Source organism: Volvox carteri, assembly GCF_000143455.1.
Source record: "Volvox carteri f. nagariensis unplaced genomic scaffold VOLCAscaffold_178, whole genome shotgun sequence".
Classification (NCBI taxonomy): Eukaryota; Viridiplantae; Chlorophyta; class Chlorophyceae; order Chlamydomonadales; family Volvocaceae; genus Volvox; species Volvox carteri.
The window spans coordinates 13,054-15,230 of NW_003307721.1; the positions used below are offsets into that span (position 1 = coordinate 13,054).

A 2,177-nucleotide genomic window follows, 5' to 3' on the forward strand; every position below is an offset into this window, starting at 1 on the left:
CACTCCTCCACCGTCGCCACTGCCACCATCTCCACCTCCGCCCCGCATCCCCCTCTCCTCTCTCCCCCCCATCCCACCTCCTATAGGATACAGCTATCTCTTCCCCGCATCCCCCTCTCCTCTCTCCCCCCCATATCCAACTTTGCTATCTTCCTCCCTTCTTCAATGTGTGTTCACATCACCCGATGATGCAAAAGGAGGAGAAACATTTCTATAAAATACCTTATGGACTACGGTCTCACCTGTTAGGTTGTCGGGGCTCCACTGCATTTCCGCCTGGCCCTTCGGCGGACTCCGGACTCCACTCCATGTCCACCGCCACTGGAGACGAGGCGCCTACACTAGTGTACTGACAGTACTGACAGGGAGGACCTAGCTTCAAATCGCTGATGATCTACATGTGACGTGTCTGCTAGTTTCGTTTATTGTACCTGTTTTATCTCCCATGCATTCCCATCCGTTCTCACCTGCACCTCCGTCGCCAACCGTTCCTTCTTCAGTGGCAACAATACGGATCTCCACCTCTCCATCCGCCCCAATGTGTCCAGGTGGTCCGTCACCTGGGAATAGCAGGGCATACGACCACGACACCATGAAGGGTTCATCGTCATCCCCGCAGTCGCATGTGATGCGGTTGCCCGTGATGTCGCCTGAGTCGCCGTCACTGGAGCTGCCATCACCACCACCCCGCCACCACCCCGTTCACCCCATCCCCTTCACCTCCCCTGCCGTCACCACGGCCGCCATTTCCACCTCCGTCCTCTTCACTGCGGCAATCCCCGCCCCCCCATCTCCGTGGCCGCAATCACCCCCACTACCCTCTCTCTCCCCTGCATTCCCATCCGTTCTCACCTGCACCTCCGTCGCCAACCGTTCCTTCTTCAGTGGCAACAATACGGATCTCCACCTCTCCATCCGCCCCAATGTGTCCAGGTGATCCGTCACCTGGGAATAGCAGGGCATACGTCCACGACACCATGAAGGGTTCATCATCATCCCCGCAGTCGCATGTGATCACATGATGGCAGCTCCGGTGACGGCAACTCAGGCCACGTCATGGGCAACATGACACGGTTGCCCGTGATGTCGCCTGAGTCGCCGTCACTGGAGCTGCCATCACCACCACCCCGCCACCACCCCGTTCACCCCATCCCCTTCACCTCCCCTGCCGTCACCACGGCCGCCATTTCCACCTCCGTCCTCTTCACTGCGGCAATCCCCGCCCCCCCATCTCCGTGGCCGCAATCACCCCCACTACCCTCTCTCTCCCCTGCATTCCCATCCGTTCTCACCTGCACCTCCGTCGCCAACCGTTCCTTCTTCAGTGGCAACAATACGGATCTCCACCTCTCCATCCGCCCCAATGTGTCCAGGTGATCCGTCACCTGGGAATAGCAGGGCATACGTCCACGACACCATGAATGTCCTACATGTGACGTGTGTGCTAGTTTCGTTTGTTGTACCTGTTTGGTCCGGTTTGTTAGCTTGCGGCTGTGCTCCCGCACCAACCACCGAAGGGCCCGCCGGAACGGGAGCTTGTTGCTGAGGACATTCATCTGCATAATATTGGACGTCGCAAATTTTAACCATACATAGTAGCTGGCAATGTATTGCAGCAATTTCTCACTGCGTCCAGCGATCATCTCGTTAGGAGCCACGGCATCGAGGACAAAAAGCTCTGTGCCATTATTACCACCATGAGGCTGGACGCACTGATGCGTGATGACGTGATTATATGCATGAGACTTGCTATGATACTTGCGTCCGCAGGACACACACGTAATTTCAAATTTCGACAACGCATACAGTCGACCGCGGTAGAGGTAACGTGGATATGTTTTAACTGAAGGGGCCATCTTTATTAGCTATTATTACATCTTCAACAGAAAGCTGGACTTGCGAACAGATGCTGTGTGCATTTGTATGTTCTGAAGGGCCCTACAGCCCTTCATTCTGGGACAAGCGCAGACTTAACGAAACCTTATGTTTGGAGTATTTGTAAAGTCATAAGTAATTAAAACAATCACTGGCATGGCGATATTACAGGGCTTTTGCATGCTAAGTGGCCATTTCAGCCGAACTCCGTCGATATGCTCTGAAGGCCCCTCAGCCCTTCGTTATGAATTGAGCACGAATGAGCACGAAACGACAACTAGATGAAGGGATTCCCGGGTATC

The 2,177-nt window shown here is 54.9% G+C and overlaps 1 protein-coding gene across 1 annotated transcript in view; it reads right to left on the reverse strand.

The window, feature by feature from the left end:
- Positions 1-1,856, reverse strand: part of VOLCADRAFT_108600 (uncharacterized protein) — a gene marked incomplete at its 5' end in the record, with an annotated part of 8,740 nt that extends 6,884 nt beyond the window's left edge. Inside the window, 4 exons of the mRNA XM_002959359.1 lie at positions 468-560; positions 853-945; positions 1,293-1,385; positions 1,464-1,856. Coding sequence (XP_002959405.1) covers positions 468-560; positions 853-945; positions 1,293-1,385; positions 1,464-1,856 — 672 coding nt within the window. The remainder of the gene's footprint in view (positions 1-467; positions 561-852; positions 946-1,292; positions 1,386-1,463) is intronic.
- Positions 1,857-2,177: the final 321 nt, after the last annotated feature.